The 19,273-nt window shown below is 42.0% G+C and overlaps 1 protein-coding gene across 2 annotated transcripts in view; it reads left to right on the top strand.

The window, feature by feature from the left end:
• Positions 1–19,273, top strand: part of THSD7B (thrombospondin type 1 domain containing 7B) — a 557,432-nt gene that overhangs the window by 337,558 nt on the left and 200,601 nt on the right. For both annotated transcript variants that reach the window (XM_068949257.1, XM_068949258.1), the window contains 3 exons: positions 2,555–3,362; positions 12,436–12,684; positions 19,042–19,211. In XM_068949257.1, coding sequence (XP_068805358.1) covers positions 2,555–3,362; positions 12,436–12,684; positions 19,042–19,211 — 1,227 coding nt within the window. The remainder of the gene's footprint in view (positions 1–2,554; positions 3,363–12,435; positions 12,685–19,041; positions 19,212–19,273) is intronic.

Below are 19,273 nucleotides of genomic sequence, written 5' to 3' on the forward strand. Positions count from 1 at the left end.
ACCCTGTAGTGTTACAGATGTCTTGTAAGAGACAGTGGGATGTCTTTGTTTGCATTTATCCATTGTTTAACTTTCTCATTTTCAGGAATAGTGATTTGATTGAATTCCTCTTTTGTTTGGTTGACTAAGTAATTTATTTGTGCTACTGCACAAATACTTCCTTAGGTATTTTTCACATCTCAGTGGTATGCTGTAGTGTTTCCCTGTAAAAATGCCTTTTTTCAACGTAATAGTAAATCCTACTGGGCAAATCCTTATTTTTAGATGCTTATTCATAGAATATTAGAATAATTCAGGTTAGAAAGGGCCGTGGGTGGTCATCTAGTTGACCCTCCTGCCCAGAGCGGGGTCATCAATGAATTCAAGGCTTTGTTCAGTCAGATCTTGGAAACCTCCAAGGATGGAGATTCTGTGGTTCCTTCAGGACAGCCTGTTCCAAAGTTTGATTTTTCTCGTACTGATACCTTTTTATATCCGGGTGGAAGCTCCCCTGTTTCAGTTTATGGTACAGTCTACCTTTCTCCTACTGTGCCCTGCTATGAAGAGTCTGGCTCCATCTTCTTGATAACCCCTTCCTAACACGTTATTTCTTAGGACAGCAGGATTTTAGATCCATTATTCCTCTACATCAACGCAGCATAAAAAAATCCCGTGGAGAAATACGAAGCAGTCATAGAAGCCAGCTGGCCAGTTACACTTACTAAACCTACCATTGTTCTTTCACTATTGCAAAGAACTCTTTTTCTTCAGTATGTTTCGTACTTTTCTGGATTTTGCTCGTCAAATGTTCTCTGTAATGGCTGCAGATTTATACATTCCTACATTAATACGATAGAGACAGATGCAGAAGAAGCCTGAATGAGAAGTGGCCATAGTTTGGTGTTAAATGTGAGTTTAGAATGACAAAAAAATATTTAAAAAAAAGAAAGCAAGGATGCGTAAGTAAGTACACTATCAATAGACACAACCACAATTTGCAACTGTTCTGTGGCAAACATGCCTAACATGTAGCCTGTTAGTCTGTTTGTCGTATACCAAAAAATAAGCGTAAAATACGAGGCTAAAAATCAGGTGCGGATCCCATTACTATACATTTTTTTTTCACTTCCTGGTAACTTCTTCTGGACACAGCAATAAACACAATGTTTCATTGCTTAGCTAAATTTCCTGTTCAGTAGCTTAACTGAGTATAAGGATGTAAATACTTCTTGGTCAATAGTGTGCCTTGTAATTAGTATTTAATTATTTTTAAGAGGAATCATGTTAAATTTATGCCTTCCTTGAAATAGATCTGAGGTCAATTAAAAGAAACATCTCAGCGGAATGCGAATAATAATATAATTACATTTTATTAAAAACACAATGAAATGTAGGCATCAAAGGTCAGAAAGTTCGCTGTCTGGCTTGAAAAAATACTAAAGATAGGGAAACTGTAGTGTATTTGCAAGCAAGTATTATACGTGCAGTGCTCTTAGCAAGTGAAATGGTTCTGTTATGAGATATTGGGTAATTTTTAAGCTTAGGAGCAAGATGAGACCCTCTTGAGCGCCACAATCCCTTCACGTTAAGATGCAGTCTGAGTGCTTTTCTCTACCTTCTCTTATTACTTTGCAAGCAGTTTTACACTTTATAGCACCTAGATTGTTTTGCGGACTTGACAGATTTTTAGAAAAATGGAAAAAATCCTGCTATTTAGGTTTATCTGTTTTAGATTCACTTGCAGGTGCTTAAATAAGATTGATACAATTACAGGTATAGGTTCATATCCTCCAAAACAAAAAACCAGCGCTGTTGGGTTTAATTTTGATTTTTGTGCTGTTCCCGAATGACGAGCTATGCTACTGCCTGTAGTACCTTGTGCTGCAAATGGAAACTACTTGCTGAGTGTACTTCCCAGAGTCATTTAGCACTTGATGCGCATGAGGTGCCTTTTGGGCTATTAGGTGCCTTTTCTGCTATTAGGTGCGCTGTTCACAAAGCAGCACCCTGCGGGACCTATTTCTGTGGTACGTATACTATAATATAGAGTCAGTTCCTCCATTTCGAACTCCTATTAAGAGTATGCTCTTATTTCCATAGTATTTATCTGCACTGTTTTATCACCTCAGCTGATGATTCAGCTGCTTCCCAGGGCAGTTTATTCCTTTGACTAATTGCTCTATTAAGAATGTTTTCCTCTTATCTAACTTGACTTTCTTTTCCTATTAGATTATTGTTCCTTTATGATCACTTTTATATTCATTTGTGCAAGTGCAATTAAATATTCATATTTCCCCAGGCTTTGGGATGCGTTTTACTGCTTCAGAAATGTCACTGGCCTGCCTATAATTTGGGATTTTACGGGACATTGGGAAGTGCCAGGTCTTTTTCTCCAAGTCTCTGAGCGTGGCCAGTACTCGGGACCAGCTGACAATTATTTACTTTTTGATATACGCCAGAATATATTGATCTGGAGCTTGGTCCTAGGACAGATCCACGGCGGGAGTATTACGTCGCCGGTTAGCCTCGGAGATGGGCAACCCGTGATTATCGCTCCACGCTCTCTCTTTTGCAGGTCACTGGGGCCGGTGCGTAGGTGACTGCGGCTCAGGCGGCGTTCGGAGCCGGGCGGTGTGGTGCGTCCATGCCGAAGGCTGGGCGACGCAGCACGCAAACTGCGAGCCGAAGGACAAACCCGACAGCCAGCGCAGGTGTTTTAAAGTGTGCGACTGGCACCTTGAGCTGTTTGCGTGGGAAGTTTCCGAGTGGAACATCTGCGCGCTCGTCCCCTCGGCTGACGGCGAGGCCGGAGCCCGGCCTTCGGCTTGCGTCACCGCGCAGCACGGGCTGCAGCGCAGGAGCGTCCGCTGCGTTCAGAAGCCGAACAGGACGCTTGTCGCCAATGAGATCTGTGAGCATTTCGCGCCGCAGCCGCCCACAGAGCAAGCCTGTCTGATACCGTGTCCCCGGGACTGCGTGGTGTCGGAGTTCTCCAGGTGGTCCGAGTGCGGCGCGCGCTGTGCCGAGAGCCTGCAGCACAGGACTCGCTCCGTCCTCTCCCCTCCCCTCTACGGGGGCTCGCGCTGCCCCAATCTCACCGAATCGAGGAGCTGCGCCCCCGCTACGTGTGCCCTGGGGGAAGAGGAGTATACCTACAGCCTCAGAGTCGGGCCTTGGGGCAAATGTAGCCTGCCTCAGCGCAAAGAAGTCAGCCTGGTTGGAAGGACGGTGCTGGGTTTCGGGTCAGAGCCTGGAGAGCAAAGTACAGGCAAACTTCAAGGTTACAAACCGCACCCCCATCCCAGCCCGGGGGATGTCGAGATCGGGTACCAAACCAGGCAGGTCAGGTGTATAAGGAGCGATGGGGAAAGTGCTCTGCTGAGGTAAGGGTGCTTTTACATTCACGTCTTATTTCATCCCAAACAGGTTTGTTCTACAGGTAGCTTGTTGTGCATGGTGACGTTAACAGCAGAAGCATTCACGTTTTTGAGTTTTAAATGCAAATTTTAATGTCAGTGCTTTATGATCTTTGTTGATTTAATTCCCTTCTTGTAAAGGTAGTGTTTGCTGAAGATTTTGCCTATTTCTGCGATTGTTAGTTTAATTCATTTTGTATTTTCAGTATTTCTCTTCTAATTTTTGTTGTTTGGAGGAAACACTAAGGAAATGGAAGTATATGAAACTTACTTTCCACTCTTCCTGGGCCCTGGCTGTGGGACGGGGAGGTGCCAAGCACGAAAAGGGTTTTTTTCAGTGTTGTACTGCTTATGTTTGGCTGAAGAGGCTAAAATTGCACCAACTTAAACTCCTTTATTCTTACAAATCAAAACTGAATAAACTAAGCGTGTCGGTGAAACAATTGGCCTCACAAATTGACTAGAAAATAGTTCTTAAAATTTAGATCAGAGAGGAAAAGCATGGTTATCTTCCTGCCTGTGGAGGGGCCTTCACATCTCTATGCATCTCTCATGGGTGCTGACACTAGATATGCAGATATGCGCCTTGTATTTCTTTCTTTGATAATGGTTGTTGATATCTGTTCTTATGTGTTCTATCTGATAATTTCTCTTAGTCTATGCAGGATGATTTACTGTAATGTAAATGTGAAGGTTACAATAATCCACAGCCAAAAAAAATTGAAAGATTTATTCTCTCCATTTCTCGTATTTAAATTCAAACTCTCTACGCGCTGCCATTTGACTTCCAGATGGAATTCGAGCAGGTGCCAGGAGCTGTAGATTACTGAGAAGTTGATTTAGGTCTGAGAAATTTAGGAGCCAGGACTTTTGAAGAACTTTTAATGTTATTGAAAAATAGAACATTAAAAGTTCTTCAAAAATCCTGGCTCCTGAATTTCTCAGACCTAAATCAACTTCTCAGTAATCTACAGCTCCTGGCACCTGCTCGAATTCAAATTGGAGAGAGAAGGGGTTATTTTTTGTCCAATGCTCTACTCCTGTTAATGTCGGCAGTGGTTTTGCACACCTACTGAGGCGAAAAAATATGCGTTCTAGCCTTTTTCTTACCTCCTCCTATTCTACCTGTAGCAAGGTACAGTTTTATCTTTGTTGGTTGGAAGAAAGTCAAGATTTCTGAACTGTTCCAGCAGTTTCTGACATCTTTACTTTATTGCACAGCTCTAAATATATGCTGATTCGAAGTATACGGATTTTATGTTCATGTAGCTGCTTGACTTTAATGGAGTTGCTTGTGATTTATGCCGGTGTGCGATCAGAGTCAGGTTTATGTACAGTTAACAGTTGTTAGCTGTTTTGCCAACTCTTGTATCTCATTCCCTACCAGATGCTGTGGAGAGAGAAAACGGAGTTGATTTAAATTTCACTGGCTCCGCCGTTCCCTGCGGACCGTGTGTTTCCCCGGGGAGGGCAGGACGGGAGATCCTGTCTTCGCCCTGCGGTTTGCTGTCGTGGCGGAGCCGCGCGTTGGGTTTCTGGAGGACAGCGCAGAGGGTCCCAGGAGCTTTCGTTTTAGTGACTCTGCCTGCGGTCAAGCTGGCGTCTTCCCCGCTCCTGCCTGCTTTTTGGCCGAACCAGCCCCGTTCTGTGGCCGTGCGCAGCCCCGCTGGCCTCCGCTGGCAGAGCTTTAAGGCTGGGGCTCTGTTTCGGGCTTGCGGCAGCAGAGAGCTGACGCTAACCCATTATTTGCTATTACTGCGCCCAAAGATAGCTGGAAACTTTATTGATTTTGTATGGGACAGAAGGCCATGTTATTTTAAAAAGCCCAGGTTGTCACATGCTTTTCTTCTTTCTCTGTCCTTCTTTCTCTTTTTTGTGTTTCTTCTTTTTAAACTGGTTATTGATGGTCATCGTGCAGCTTGAACTTGGAAACCTAAAATTCAAGTTGTGCTGCATGTTTAGTGCCAGACCTAGAGTGTCACCGATACAAAATACCTGTGACAGCAACTCCCTTAAAGCCTCACCTATCAATGTCACCCTCATTTTGTTGTGCAACATATTTGCTAGTATTCTTTTGAAGAATGGACCACATCTTGCAGATGTCTCTTTACAAGAGTGATGATATTTTGGCTACTGATAAGGAAGAGTAAATGCATTTGCATAACCCTGAAGCAGAGTTTGGCAGGTAGCCAAAAATCTGCTGGCAAACTGGGCAAGAGATGTGTTATTTGTGCTGCTGCTTTTTTTTCTGGCTGAGGCTTCAAGTTTAGAGCAAGACCAACACTGTTGAGTAAGTACCAGCGACAGATACACATTAAATTTCTGGAAAACTGGGGCAAGAGAGAGAAATATCTCAGGATGTGTTTTAACTGAAGTCTCTGAGCTGCGTGATTGCGAGGATCTGTCTGGCTTCTCCCACGCTCGTTTGTTCTGCTGCTGCCTAATTCTTAACGAAAAGCGGCAGTGAGGCGAGCGGTCAGGAAACTGTCAACGGCCACGCGAGGGAAGTAAACGTAGCCTAAGCTCGTTGCGGATTTTATAACGGAAAGGCAAAGATGACCCCGCAGCGTTAACAGGTGGTGTCTGTTGTCCAGTTGATTCTTTATTATCACAGTTTTTAACTTGCTGATCTCAAATAGCAGCACCGTTGTGGATCGGGCAGTTGTGCTGGTGAGCAGAGCCCTGGGTGCGTGCGACGGAGAGGGACGCCTGGGACGGTCCCGAGTGCCAAAGAGATTTCTTTTGCCAAAAGCTGTAGTTCGGTGGAAAGGGCACAAGCTGTTTTAAAAGGCTAGAAGATTGAATGCTTTCTTCTAGATGCAGGATCACTGGCAGGAAATTCATTTTGGCTCCTTTGCTGAAAAGTTTGCGATTCCTGTGAATCGCAAATGACTGTGCTTCATGCCTTCTTCTTGTGAAATAGCTAGCAGACGCAGGAGACGTGCCTGAAATTGGTTTTCAGGTTTTCATGGATTCTTGCTGCTTTACCCAGTTCAGCCCAACTAAGAGAATCCATTGGCTCTAAAGTGACTTCTAGGTGGAGGCTGAAGAATCCTTTGCGTGACAGGGAAAACATTGTTTTCATTTAAATAATTGATTGTATGAAGATCTCTGTGTCTATATCGGCCTTAAAGGTACAAGGCAAAATCACTGGCGTTTTAAAGGTAAAAATTGTGAATTGTAATCGCTTTGAGAGGCGTACAAGTACATGGGAGGTTAGACCTACCTATTAGGTCAGGTAGGTAGAAGTGGGAATGTTTTGAGGAAATGCATTTCAGTCTGGATGTCCTGCATGTGTCAAAATGAACGAAAAAGAGAGAAAGGAAGAGGAGAGGCAGAGATGCATCTCTGTGCTTTGAAAAACGCTTTAAAATAACTGAACCACAATTGAACTTGAAACGGGTTCCATTTTTGCTTGGAAGTAATTTTGGTGTAGAGGTTTTGTGTTTGTAAGACTAAAAAGAATAACATTAGAATAAAATGATTTCATAGATATGATTTCAAGCTTTTTGAGACTCTCATTTTGTGGGAAAAAAGTTTGAAATTTTTATTGCATACATTTAAAAAGTCCCTGAAAAGTCCCAAGAAATGTACATGTTGAAACTTTTCTCTGTGCCTTTCTATCATGGCACAGTTGTGAAAACCTACTGAGTATAGAGACAAAGGCATTTGTATTCTTTTTTTTTCTATTTAGATTAGACACCTAAATCATGATTTAGTGCAATGACTGCCTATAGCTAGGCACTTAAATCCTAATTAAGTTTATCTTGGTTTGCACAAGTGATGAGGGTACACTACTAAGCATACTAAGAAGTTGAAGTCAGGAGCAATGGTTTTAGGGATTGTTTTTGCCTTTGGATTAAGAGTCTTTTTTAGGTGTGTATTTTTTTTAAACTTCTAATTCCATGTGTAGGAGGATGATGATGATATAAATAGAGTTAGATTTGGGGTTCTACTTTCTTTGCCCTTATGCGTGAGATCAAATTCAGTCAAGGGATAGACCGTCCATCAAGGATAGCATTCATGTCTTCTGTTTGCTTGTGTAATTCAAACTCACATTATCCATTTCCTAGGGGATTGCACTTAACCGTTGTGCTAGCGTACATTTTTAGGACAAATTATTTGCAGTTTCTGCTGTTGACACTATTCTGTTCTCTTGATGGGTTTAAAATTTCACAGTACAAAGGTGGGAATGCTGCACAGTAATATGCTATTTGGTGGTTATGATTCTGCTCTGGGAGAGAATTGTTCAAATTCTCCCCAGCAGAAGCAGAAATGAGCCTAGGTACTCAGTTTTGAAAACCAGTCCCTGAGCTATGGGATCAGAAGGGGATTTTATTTGCTAGATTTTTTTTTTTGCCTCTTATTTCCTTTGCTTTTATTAAATGCACACAAAACAAATGAACAATTACTGCTTTTTTTTTTCATTTCAGTAGTGGTAACATTTTAAAAATATTGCCCAGTAAGAACTGGGCTTTTTTCTTCTGTTTTCAAATTGTACTGAAAGCCAACCGCTTCTGTAGCTGTGAGATTTAAATGTCTGCCTAGGTAACACAAATATAAGTCTGTACGTATTCTTAATTGAACCAGGATATGGCGCATTAAGCTTTGGAGACTGATTCATCTCTGATACCGAAGCCCTGGGATCTCCCAACTCCTGTTTGCCTTGCTCCGTTGTGTAGCAGGCAAATACTCCTGGTCTTTCTTACCCTTGCAGAAGGGATGTGTGTTTTTTCTGCCAAGGAAACCTCAGCTGTATAAATTTAATATAGGACATCATCAGTCTCCAGAACGGCCCTTGCAGCTCTTGAGGGCCCTAAAATACATTCTGAATCCTTGAAAATATGCCTGTTACATTGATTGCCGGTTTCCTAAGGGAAAAACAGGTTTGGATCCTATTAGATGCTGCAGGACTGCTTTCATTATTAGATGGTAATATTATTAGCCAAGTAGAGCAAGCAGTTACCCTAGTAGCCTGAAATGTTAGATAACTGATTAGGTTTCCTTTGGTTTAATGGGTTTTTTTGTTATGTGGCTTATTGCTCTTTCAATGCACAGGCAGTCAGAGGGCTCTCTGGCACTTAGGTAACTTCGACTTCATAGCTCTGCTGTCCGCTAACTGATCCCTCTTAAAGCGCAGGCAACGTGACATACGTTATGAAAAAATTGTTATAGTTTTACAGTGTCAGTCCAACCATGCGAGGTAAAAAGTATCAATTGTGTAAGTAACTTATATTACAGTCATCAGATTGACCTGAAAAGGGAGATCTAACCTGATATGTTAATAAGCAGAAAGTTAATCTACGGGCGGGGCTTATGTAGTAGTTCGCCTCCCCAAGACTTCCTTCGTCCTCTCCTGTATTCCCTGCTAGTTTGGAAACTGGCATAGCAGTGCAAATACGCATACGGTTGGCGGCCTCGGAGCAGAGAGTGTAAGGACTGTCTTGCATGCCTAAGCTTTATCTGTGTTAGGTTGTCCTTAGTACATCTATGACGTGAAAGACTGTGTCTGAACTTAGTACAGAAGGAAGCAGCGTGCTTTTTACCTTTGCTCTTTGTGTTGCTCAGTTTCACAATTAATTTGACTTCTGGGCTCTGAATGAATAGATGCAATTTAATTAGATTCCCATTCTGTTAGGCTGTTTCCTGTAATGCTCTCTCAAAAACATCTACTCGAGCAGAAGAGAAGCAGGATGGAAATTGCCAGCTCCACGTCTCGTTCACCATAAAGCCAACAAAGTTATCTCTTTCACCTATTGTGGCAGGAGCAGTGTGGGGTTTTCTTAGGGAAGGAAATGGTTTTCAGCCTTCTCGTGCTTCCGAGGGTTTTGCAGATAGCAAGAAGAATTGTTGGGCAGAGATGTCTTTTGTGGCCAGTGTTGGCATATGTATGGAGCCATGTATACATGGAGAGGTATTGTCCCGCTAAGAATTGGGGCTAGCAATATGAGTTTAATAGAAGACCCCAAAGCAGATTTTTAAAGACCTCATTTTCCTCAGTATTTCAGTAAAGATCAGGCCAGACTTCAGTCCCATTTACAAGCACTGCAGGCCCCTAAAATGGAAGTGGCTCCTCATAGTGGTATCTGAAGATGAAGTTTAGATGACTCTCTAAAATGTGGCATTGGTTACCCTCTGCGCTATGTTCTTAGATGGGCTCTATCTGGTCTTCTAGCATAATCAGGCCTATGATTTGCATTTGTATTTTATCTACTCAGTAATTCTTGTTTTTTGTTAAGGTGTTGGCACAGGCAGCTCTCTTGATATCCCTACTGAAGTAGTAGTAAAGGGAAAAAAGGTTACAATTCATATGTGTCTCTACCTAACCTCATCTTACGAGCAGAAGATTCAAAATTACTGGGTTAGTACAAGTTCAGCTGTAGTGATTGTTACTGTGCAGCCCTTGGTTCAATAGTATTGACATTTTGTACCAGAAGCAAGTTTTGCGATAAAGAATCAGTTGCATTTGATATGTAATAGAGTCATGAGAAGTCTTTTTCAGATCTGAAGAAGAATAATTTGGTTCTGAGGCGTCTATATCACAGGTTGTTTCTACTTTATGAAGTTGTTAATTAGCAAAAAACAAGCAACTTCACCTTCACAGCACCTGTGAGACAACGTGAGTTATTTTCTAGGTGAAGAAACAGACAAGAAGTATAGAGTTAAACTTTCTGTTTGGGGGTATAGATTTAGGCCATAAGTGCTGTATTTTGCCAGTAATTGAGGGCCTAATCAAACTTGATCAGGTGTCAATGGGAATATTCCTGTTGACCTGCATGAGAACTGGATCAATCTGTAAATTGGAGGAGAAGCGAGCGAATATCCTGTGTCTCCTCTGCTCCCCGTAGGAGGTTGCCAGGTGACTGGCTCCTGAAGTGTTAACAACCTGTGCTACAGCACTCTTAAATGTGCTGAGAAAAACACTCCTTTTTAAAAAGTAGGCCCCTTCACTTTAGGTTTAGCTTCTTCTTCTACAGCTTTCTACTTTTTATGCTCTGGCTGGTGATTTTTTTTTTTTCTTGTGACCAGAGCTGGTCTACAGAGTCTACCACCTTTGGAGTATTGAAGTTCCTCCCCAGAATTCCTTTTTCAGGACTTAAAAAAGGATTACGTTTATGCTTAGAAACTGTTCCTCTCCATACTTCTGCAAGGATTTCTTTGCATTAATAAATACTCCTCGTGCCTCAGACCTTGCCCAAAGAGACAGTCTTCCCTGAGCAGACTATAGTCCGAAAAGATATTTATGGAGTCCTTATTACCCTGTCCCTTCCTTCTGCGCTCTTCTCCTCTGGCCTGCCAGCTTTGCATTGGACTGCTGGTTATCCAGGGCAGGAGCCCGATCTCTTGCCAGGCATCCAGCCTCTACCCTCTGGAGGTAACGTTGCTCAATGATAAGTAATTCCTTTGAAATTCTGTACAAAAGACTAATTCTGAAGCAAATAAAGCTTAGTGAATAGATGTGCCCCAGCATTTTTTCTTTAGCGAGAGTTTGGTTTGTCTGTGTTATAAGTAATGTTAAAGTGAGCTAAACAACTGGTTCTTTGGCACCAGTGCTACATTTCACACCTTTTGTGTGATATATTGTGTAGATATATTTATTCCTTAAGTTGGTAAAAGCCTGACTGTGAGCATCTGGGGGCTGGAGATGATTTTTTAAAAAAGTTCACAGTGAGTTCATGTGTTGATTCTAATTTCTGAGACTGAATTGCATCATCGGTTTAAGACCGGGCTGAAATCAAGAGGTCTTAGATCCTTTTCTCCCAGTAGTTCCTTTTTTCTGGCCTTCCCTCGTGGCGCTGCAGTGATGTCTCTGCTTGTACGCATCCCATTCCTCTTCCAGTCTGTCCTTCCCAGCTCTCTGTTACCTCAGTTTGCAAAGATTTGCAAAGATTTGCAAGACAAAGAAAGGTTTTTCTCCAGTTTGGGGAGGTTATTGATGACTGTGTGATTGGTGATCGGTTGTGAAGAAGTGGAGCAAGGCAGCCGCGTTTCTGCTTGTTCGTTTTCAGTGCGTGTGGGCAAAAGGGAGCGCTTTCAGACCTGCACAGCTCTGCTGGATACTGCGATGAAGGATCAAGGAAGGACGGTGGCCTCAGCCGAGAGTTTGTCTCCTCCCAGAAGTATTTGCCACCCACAGCTACTTTTGTATATTTTGAAAAGCTATTTGGGACGCTTTTTTCCATTTTATTCAGGAACTTTGTTCCATTGTGTCTTGATATCAAACTGACCTCTACAGTTGTGAGCTCTTAGAGGCTGGTTTTCTGCTGCGCTGAGCCTTGTGCAGCGTTTTGATCTTGTACAGAATGAACGAGGGCTGTGTCCTGGTGTAAGCAGGGGGAGCTGAGGCCAAAAATACGAGCATGGTTTCAGCCTTCCAGGGTCTTCCATGGTTTGTTAGGTCTGAAAACATTGCGACCTCCTTTGATTGCGTTGGTTTGATAACAGAAAGCAAAGCCTTCTACTAACACATTTTTTGTTGGTATGTGACTCCATTTCTTTTTGGACAAACAAGCCGCAGCGGGCCTTGGTTGGGGAGATGTTGAATTCCTCCTTTTTCAGTGGAGTGGAGCTGCTCAGCAGGCAGCACTGGGACATCTGGCCTCGTGGGCCTGTGGCTATATAGCCCGATGCGTAGGGCGATGAGAACCGGCGCCACTGACAGCAGTTCTTCTGGGCTCTCGTTCTGTTCGGATAAACTATGAAAATCTTATTCTTCTCATGTGCGGGTGCAAACGTAGTGCCTTTTACATCTCTTTTAACTTGAAGTGAATCAGCCATGTTATGTGGAAAGTACTCAGCATGTAAAATTGCACCCAAAACTTTCTGAAAATGCAATATATTCTCGTATTACAGCTCCCCTTACTTTCATTGTATTGATGTTGATGCAGTTCTTCTGACATACCCTAAATGACTCTGGATTTCCTCTAGTGTGAGTGAGACCAGACCCTGACAGGTTGTATAATATTTTTGGGTTTGGGTTGAAAAACTAAAATTTGGTAAGCAAGACCTCCTCAGCTGTTCTGCTGTTTTCTTATCGCAGCCTTTGTGTGCAAGAAACCATCCCTGTGACCTTGAAGTCGTGTGTCGTCGCAAAGGACTGCGAGACGTCGGCGTGGTCTGCGTGGAGTGCCTGCTCGAGGACCTGTCGTGCAGGAGACCTCTCCCCGGGTTTCCGGAGCAGGCACCGCAGCGTGAAGAGCATTGCCCTGGGGGCCGGCAAGGGCTGCCCCGAGCTAGAAGAGAAGGAAGCGTGCAGCTTAGGAGGAGAACAACTGCAGCCTTGTCCCAGGTAGCGTAAGGGCTTTTTAATAAAGTCTTCTGCAGCAGAGCAGCTCTTGTTTGATTATTGCCTTGTGTCAAGCACAGCTGATTGGCTATGTGTGTATGTTCCTGTGTCACATTTAATTCTTTATGTCTATAAAATCGTTGATTTGGCAATTGTTAACTATTATTAGTGGTATTACTTATTAATATTCTTGTGATTTTTGCTATTATCATTCTTGCTGCAACAGTGGTTACAGTTTTAAATAGAAATAAGTTTTAATTAGAGATGCTACTAAGAAGTTTATGTTTTCCTGTTTTAGAAGTTGAGGGCAGATACTCTGTTTTTTTGAAAGAGCTTTCACATTGTTTGCTGTTCAACAGAATTTCCTCGGCTGTGCAGAGACTGGGCAGGTCTCCATAGCTGTGCTTTCACTGGCTTTGAAAACATAATCTTTACTTAATGTTTCCCCTTCATCTTCCCATAAAAAAAAAATTCAGTCCTCCTTGAGGAAAATGGGAGCTGATCAGAGGTAACAGACCAGTCTTTATGCAGCTCCCTTCCAGACACTTCTTAAAATGAAGAAAACTTTGCAATTCCTGAGTGCTTGCTTGATTTACGGCAATCTTGGCTCTGGTGGAAGGTGAGGATCTAATTTCCTTTCTATCTGCAAACCCATGCTATTATGCTTGGTCAGGCTAGTGTAGAGAGGGCCTAATTTGCTTTGCAAAGAAGATAAAACTTTGCTTAATTTTTCATGTGAAATGTTCTGGGACTGACTGTAAAATGCTTCAAGACTGATAAAAATTTATATACATGTAGATGAATCTTACTGTCTGTGAATGCATGTGTTTAATAGAAGGTCTGTCTGTTCAATGATCAAGTCGTGAATTTTTGGGTCTTTGCTAGGTATTGCCAAAACCTTTGATAAAGCCCTTGCAAGATACATTTCTTAGAAAGGCATAACCTGTACAAGTGTCCCCATCCTGTTGAGTTCATTCAGAATCAAACGCTGATCATTTTTGTGCACCCTGCTAGCAGAAGAGAGGAAGTATAAAAAAAAAAAATTCTATTGCTTGATTAGTTCCTATGAAAAAGCTCTTATGGCGTGATTTTTGCTCCTGCCCAAATGCATATCAATTTCAAAGACAATAGACTGCGAGATTGTCTCGCTGATTTTGTCCCCTGGATGGGAGCCTGGCTGCAGGTGACACCTGATTGGGGTATGCCGGCTCATGGGTAATCAGGCCGCGAGCAGACAAATGTCTCTCCCTAGTTTCTCAGCTTTTCTGTTTTTTGATCCTGCAGTGAATTAAGGTGTGAATGAGCATTAAGGGCTTGGTGTCGAGCCAGCAGAGCCCCGCAGGTGAGAGTCTGCATACGGCTGATAGTTTTGTCGTGGTGCCACGCTTGGTATGGACGGAAACCTGTTATTCCGTCAGTATAGCAGTGCTATGCCACAGTTTTCATGAGTGTACAAACTCTTAAACCTTTCTCATCCTGCCATGCCTGTACGCTTTCAGTCTTTCAGGGGACATCTCCAGCAAGGTATCTGTCTGAACTGGGATAAACTGTCTAATGAACTAGCTCAGAACAATAACGTTAGATGTTCAGGTTAAACATAGCCATTGAACCAAAAATATTTCAAACAATCTCTGGTATTTAGTTATTTGTAGGGTTTTACTATTTGAAAATGCAGATGATAAACTAGGAACTTTTCTCACCAGGTGGCTTTTAAAGAGAATTTTACAGTAGTTGCCTAGCAAGTGAACTTTAATTTAGCCACTGAAGGCTGCAGAAAGATGCAGGAGGTGAAAGGCTATAATGTTACGGTGTGTTTAGTGCCTGTACCGGATCTCATGCTCTGTGGGCCGGAGGGATTTTATATTAATGAATGGAAGGCAAACATTTCTGAATATGTTATTTATGTATCAGCAGCCAGTAAAGGATGTTATCTGTGCATATTACAGGCTACAGCCTGGTGCCTGGGAACTGGTGACTCAGATAATGGAAGTACTGCAGCCTGGAAAGCGGTAGCTTTCAGCTGCGGGAGAATGTAGTGTTAATCCTTGTGACTTAGCACAGGAAGCCTTTGATGCTCCTGTTCTGATTTGAGCTTATTCTGTTTGCGGTGTAGTACCTGGAAACATTATACTTTTCTCCCCTTGAATTGTACATACCTCGTTTGTTGCTTTGCTGAGGTTTACCAGACGGTTTTCTTTTTTCCCCTTACAAGAAGAAAATGAATTTAAGGAAACTCAGTATCAGAAATTAAAGGATTTCTCTTTCATTTGTGAGGCCTCAACACAAGCCTATCTTTCTTTCTTTCTGCCTTGAATTTGCCTAATCAGGTTAGTCTGAAAGTCTTTAAGGTAGGTGTCTTATTTACTTTCCCAATTCCCAGGAAGTTGCTCTAAGTCCTATAGACTGAAGAGATCAAGAGGTTACTATGAATTGGAGAGATGCTAAGCACTTATTTGTTGCATCGCTGTCACTGGGTCATCATTTTAAAAACAATGTATTATGCCATTTTATCCTTGATGTGCCGCTTTCACATTCACCTGGAATGGATAGATTTTTCCAGAATTATGATTATGTGTTTAAGTCTTTCATTTTGGTTGTGGTTGCTATGTTACGAGACAGGGATTTAGAGAAAAACCTCTTTGCTTTGCTGGAAATTCAAAGCTTTTCAGAAGTTAAATGATGAAAAAAGGGAAAGTTTTCAAGATGTGATTTTTTTACAGAAAGCTTACAGTTACTGCTGAGATATGAATGTGATGGTATCACTTTGTATATGAGCCCTAGTATGTGCCCTAATTAAAGATAGGGCATTAATGTGAATCAGGGCTGGGGAGCCTCCTTCCCCTCCCCTCAGACAAGGAAACAGCCACAGTGAAGCTTTACCTCTTCAGCCCAAGGCTGGACGTTTTTCATGCGGCCACTGTGCGGATTGTTTGCATATTGCCTTAAGCAGAGGCATAAAACTGCGTGTGGATTCCAGAGGTTCCCATTTTGGACAACGTTGTCGAACTAGCTCTCTAATGAGTGGCAATGGGGTCTGTCAACCTTGGGAAGGTAGTAGTTCCTGTAACTGGTATTGTCAGAAAGTGGAACAGGCCTATTGGGAAGCCAAAGGCAAAGATGGTGATGTTTTAGCTCTAGAAGGCATTCTGTAGATAAACTGGGCCACATCTAGGACTATAAGTATATTGAGTTTGTGTCAAATAATCTAATCTTGGTAATCAGGTAATCTAATGTTGGTAAGTATTAAAATGAGATGATAAATCTGTTGGCATGAAAATTGTCACAGCCACACGTTTTTGGCATAGGGATTGCAAGTGTGCACTGACTGTGACCATCTTTGATGATCCAAATGTGTAATTCCCCTTTCACTTCCTGAATTATTGTGCTCATCATCCTCTAGGGGAAGTGAGTGAGGTTTCTGAATGACATGGCCCCCCGTCTTAATGCTGATGTAGTACATCTCCAGTGAGGTCAGTGGTTTTCAGGTTTTTCCTTCAGTTCCTGTTCGATCGACCTCTTCCTCAGGGATATGGCTTTGTAGTCCCCTATCTCCAAGGCTTGTGGTTCCACACCTTCCCCGTGATCCGGCCAGATGGGTGATGTCCTTGCGTGCAGACTATCCAAAGTTGCATTGGTGGCTTAGGTCATCTTCATGCAATTGCAGAAATTACAGTCAGGTGGTAAAACCACTGTGGATATTGCTAATCATTTGTGGATACTCACTCAAAGCCACTGAAGTTGCAAAGAAACAGACGTTTGCCAGCCACTGATCTCTGTTCTTCACTAATTACTATTGATAAGCTTCTGATTAAATTTAAACAGAGATTATGCAGTCAGTGTTAGTAATGTTAATTGTCTGTATGATAGCCCAGGGATGGGCAAAGTCACAGGAAGTATCAGCTGCTCTGCCTGAAAGCCTACAAAGATTCTGCTGCAAAACAGTGTCTGAGGATCACTGTTACCTCCGGCAACGATCTTACCTTAGGTTCTGCACTCAGTGGGATAACAGGATGTCAGATATGTTTCCAATGTAGTTGACTTGTTAAAGACCATGAAAATGTGTATTCTTTAAGCTAATACTTATGACCAGAATTTGTTTCTTTGAAACTCCACGCAGTGGAGGGCATGTGCAGCTGGGAACAAGCAGGATGGGTTGATACAGATTTAGGCTGTAGAGCTGCCCGCAGAAGAGCAGGCACCAACTCTGGCACCTGAGAGCTGTTCATTAAGTATCGCTCTGCAGCGGTGTAGCAGAGTATCCACTTACTCTGTAAAGAAATCTAAAGGGATTTTTTTAGATTCAGAGGCTGATGAGGTTTAATTATCTCTGAGCTCGGATTTAGTTACTTTGCATAATTTTAATCACTGATGGCCTAATTTTCATAGGTGTTAACTCCCACAGTTCATGCCGAATAGAAGAAGCAGGTGCTCACACCTTTGAAAGAAAGTCTTTAGGGTCCAGAATTCACAGCTGAGCACCTGAGCTCGATATTGGTAATGAATTTTTCCTTAGTCACTTAGTTATTGTTTTAAGAAATACTTCCCTGAAACAAGTAATTCCATGACTGAGGAAAGATGTATGTGCTCTATATTTAGACTTTTAGTTTTGAAAATATAGACCTGAAAAATTTGATGTCCTAAAGGGCTGTGGAGGAGGAATTTTGTTCACCTAATGCTCGAGGAGGAGCGGCTTTCTTTCCCTTCCTGCGAGCAGGAAGGCTACGTTAACTCTGCACGCTCAAAACATGCAGTAAGGAGTTCCCCCAGAAGAAATAATTCGTTCCTGCGCTTTATATGTTATGGGAGTTCAATTATTTCGTGCTTGTCATGTAAAAAGTGTATTTTCTCTGCTGGTAATAAACCCTGTTGAGTGTATCCAAATTTGCACATGGTGGTGTGTATTATTTAAGAGAGCATGACAGCTCATCTGAAAAGTACCTGTAAATTAAAAGTAATTGGCAGTATTCACAAACATTTTCTGTGAGTACGTTACAAAAAAAGTGTTTTGTGGCTAGAAATCATTCTTATGCCCATATTTGCAGCATAAGATGTTATGCGAACACTCATGTGTGCTCAGGCAAACTAATGTGTTTATTTTTCATATAATTTTGAGATGCATGTTTCTTTACAGTAGCTGTAGTCAGGCAACATATTTGCTATGGAGAATGCACAGCATTACAAGATGGAAGTCTTTTTCCTTAGAGATATCTAGTTGTGCTTGAGCTTACATCGATCAGTCGTCAGGCCAGCAAACATATGGCATTTAAACAACCTGTGGAACTGATGTAAGAGGGCAGAGCGTTAATTTTGAGGAAAGAAGGCAATTATTTTGCACATATTAAAGCAGCGAAAGCTGTATGGAAAGAATGAACTATGGACTATAGAGAAGCAAATATATTAGGCAGCAGAAATGTTAAAGAGCTTGGTTAACAAAAAAATAGTTCCAAAGATTTGAAGTCAGGAAGTTGAAGGAAGACTTCATGCTCTTATTTCCTGGATGGGTATTGTGACCTGTTAATCAAAACGAATTATGTCTGTGAAAACTGCTGTATTAGAAGTATGCCCTCCATTTCGAGACATGACAGTTTTCCCTTTCCTTGACGCACCACACTATTTTCCTTATAGTTTTAATATGTTTTTCCTGGCATTTAAGCTAGGATATGCTAGTGATGACTGTTTATATAGTATTCACTATGTGTGTCCCAAAACGTTATCCTTTCTTGAAAGCCATTTATGTTCTTTGGGGTGACCTGAATATAGAACAAAAATATTTTTTGCTAGATCTTGCTATGTATCACAAATTCTAGGAAGAAAAAGTTGAGAACTAAGTTACATTAGTCAATTCCTTGAAAGAATTAGCAATACCCTGGGTCTTTATAAAGCTGTCACCTATAGAAAAACTGCCCAGTGCTTGGAACTCCATTAATGTATGTTGGGTTTTAGCTATTAAGTGCACTTCAGAATGAGATGTTTAGTTATTGGCCAAGAGAGGCGGTTTAGTGGTTTGAGCACAGGGTAGAGAATTAGTTTTCACACTTAATCAAACCTCTTAATCTTTGTTCCTTTTTCTGCACCCTCCAGTTGTCAGGATGATTTAGTGCTTTAGGATGCTTTGCAGATTAGCACTATGCGAAAAGTTCTGCGAATATTACTAACAAATGACAAATATTTAACAGTCATAAAATTAACATTTAATATGTTTCCAAACGGTCTGTGTTTCAAACAGGGAAGTCTTACTGCAATGGATAAAGCAATTTGTGTTCTGCAGATTTCCAGTTTTGTCGTCTCACAAACTGCCACTACCTCACCCGTTGTCTTTTCAAAAACTCTTGTTTTACTGGCTTTCTTTCACTTCCCAAGGTTTTCGTGGAGGACTTCAGAATGGAAAACTTGCCAAGTTTCTCTCCTCCTTGACCAGCAAGACCCTCGACGCCGCAAGCACGTAGCCCTTTGTGGAGGTGGCATACAGATGCGGGAGGTATACTGTGTCCAGATCACCTTAGAATTTGGGATGCACAAACTGAAGGAAGGTATGTGCTCAGAGTCATTCTGAAATGTCTGCTGCAAGCAGCTGTGTCTTAAGAGAAGCAAA

This window comes from Struthio camelus, chromosome 6, assembly GCF_040807025.1.
Source record: "Struthio camelus isolate bStrCam1 chromosome 6, bStrCam1.hap1, whole genome shotgun sequence".
Classification (NCBI taxonomy): domain Eukaryota; kingdom Metazoa; phylum Chordata; class Aves; order Struthioniformes; family Struthionidae; genus Struthio; species Struthio camelus.